General features: G+C 38.4%; 1 protein-coding gene across 1 annotated transcript in view; it reads left to right on the plus strand.

Annotated features, from left to right (window-relative positions):
• The window catches only part of LOC144970705 (uncharacterized), a 20,043-nt gene that overhangs the window by 3,376 nt on the left and 14,167 nt on the right, over positions 1–2,500 (plus strand). Inside the window, exon 2 of the mRNA XM_078910621.1 lies at positions 688–851. Coding sequence (XP_078766747.1) covers positions 738–851 — 114 coding nt within the window. The 5' untranslated portion in view covers positions 688–737. The remainder of the gene's footprint in view (positions 1–687; positions 852–2,500) is intronic.

Genomic DNA, 2,500 nt, shown 5'->3' on the forward strand with positions numbered 1-2,500 from the left:
GAACTGGATCTATCACTGCATTTGAAAAATGAACTAATGTGTACAATGTTGATTGTGTATTTCTGTATCTACAATTCTTCACGAAACAGTCTCTAAAAACACTCATTAATTGTGGGTCGGAGAGAGGGAAAATTAGAAATACTCTTCAACAGTCGTAACGTCACTTCCTTCCTAATGTATGACGCATGGTAACTTAGTAACATTGGCTCTAAACTATCGGAACAACGGGGGACGCCCGTATGAAATACTTCCCCGGCGAGCATAAAAGCGTATCCAGAGGGAAAAAAAAAACAAACATAAATTTGATCATGTTCTGACTTTTACACATTCTGATCACAAGGCATATGAAAAGTTATAGCCAGCATGAAGAATGAAAAGCAATGATTTTCTTTGTTTAGAACCAAGATGACCGCCGTTGCCGGGTGGCGTGACATCAGACTACTGAATCCAATTGTGACACAAAGTTTCATATGATTGTTCTTTGGATAAAAAGAGTTACTTCCGTTGACACAGTGCAATCGGTTGATTCGCCCACGAATAATCGGGCTTTGTAGGGAATCTCGTGTATTAATCTGATCTTTAAACTCACTTTTTGGGACATGATACATCCCTACATATTACTATGTTGAGAAAATAGGTCAAATGAATGTTTAATATGTGCTTATCTACATATTCTTTTTCTTTCAGTTGAGCTTTTCCCGAACGACCCAATATCCCAAAGTAAATAAAATACAGACATGGCCACTGGTGCATCCGAGACAGTAGCCTTGAGAAGAAGGGACGGTAGTCAGCAATGGGGATTCAAAATGCAGGGGGGGAGGGACTATCAGCTCCCTCTCTTTATTGCTGGGGTGAGTAGTTGTTGTAGAGATAGTGGTAGTGGTGATTGTATCAGAGGCGGTATTATTATTATTATTATTATTATTATTATTATTATTATTATTATTATTATTATTATTATTATTATTATTATTATTATTATTATTATTATTATTGGATCTATTATTATTATTATTATTATTATTATTATTATTATTATTATTATTATTACTAGTATAGTAGTAGTAGTAGTAGTAGTAGTAGTAGTAGTAGTAGTAGTAGTAGGAGGAGGAGGAGGAGGAGGAGGAGGAGGAGGAGTAGGAGGAGGAGGAAGAGGAGGAGGAGGAGGAGGAGTAGTAGTCGTCCTCGTGCTCGAGCCCCCATAGCGCGAAGTTTTTATTCTCTATTCTCCTCTGGCACTTTCCTACTCACATCATTTGTTGTTTTTAACAACGTAAGTGCCTGCTCCAGTCACTTTTCTGAATTATTATTCTCTCCCAATATCGGAGCTTACTAATAAATGTCTCAGTCGTCTCTATGTTATCTGTTTGTGTTGATAATATGGCTGTTAAGCTAAGTTGCTGTATAACAAACTTCGCGATGTTTGTGTGTTGAATCGTAGCCATCGTTAACTTATAGCCTGAGACTGAGATCGTGGCCTTCGTAAAGTTATGGCCTGATACTGACCAAAAAATGACGTCAAAATGCCAGTCTTTTGCCACAAAAGAAAACAAATCGTGAGTTGTATTCAATAGTTCAACCAATGAAATAACTTGTTTCCATGAGCACAACTTACTAGACGTGCAAAAACCAATTAATGACGTCAAACTGCCAGTCCTTTTGGATTTCAGTATCAGGCTATAACATAACGATGGCTATGCTGAGATCCACTAGGACTTATATTTTGACGTCATTTTTTAGCTTTGTGCAGAGGTCAGTGAGTTGTCGGTAGTAGAGCTCAAGGAAACAAGCAATCTCAATGGTTGAACTATTGAATACAACTCACGATTTGTTTTCTTTTGTGGTAAAAGACCTGTCCTTTGACATTATTTTTTGGTCGGTGTCAAGTTATAGATAGTATGCAGATGACGTCACTCAGGCCTTTGTTATTGTTTTTGCCATCCGCGTTTGTGAGTTGTTCTCACTAAACTGTATTAACCAGACTATAAAAGTTCATGGTTACACAGAGTTTGTGTGTTGGTCCGTTACACTTCCGGATGGCAATGTTGTGAACTCCTTGGCCAAGCGCATTCTATCTATAGATAGTATGCGCTTGGCTAAGAAGCTCATAACATTGCAATCCAGAAGTATAACGGACCAACACACAAAACGGTGTGTATCCATGAACGTCTATAGTCAGGTTAATACAGTTCAGTGAGCATTACTCATAAACGCGGATGGCAAAAAACAATAACAAAGGCTTGAGTGACGTCATCTTCATTCTATCTATAAGTTAACGATGGCTACGGTTGAATCCATGAAATCAAGAAGTCGAGAGAGCGGTTCAAGATAGACCCGATTCTTGATAACACTTTTTTTTTTTTTGGAATGATGGATGGCTTCGACTGAAGAGCTACCCTCTTGCGGCCAGCCGGAGTTGTCGCAACAGTAACGTTATGGGTTCGAGACCCCATCGCATGCAAATTGTCGTTGCCATATGTATTTTTAACATGGCAAAGAC

Source organism: Berghia stephanieae, chromosome 4 (assembly GCF_034508935.2).
Source record: "Berghia stephanieae isolate SIO BIC M18660-M18661 chromosome 4, UCSD_Bste_1.3, whole genome shotgun sequence".
Taxonomy (NCBI): domain Eukaryota; kingdom Metazoa; phylum Mollusca; class Gastropoda; order Nudibranchia; family Aeolidiidae; genus Berghia; species Berghia stephanieae.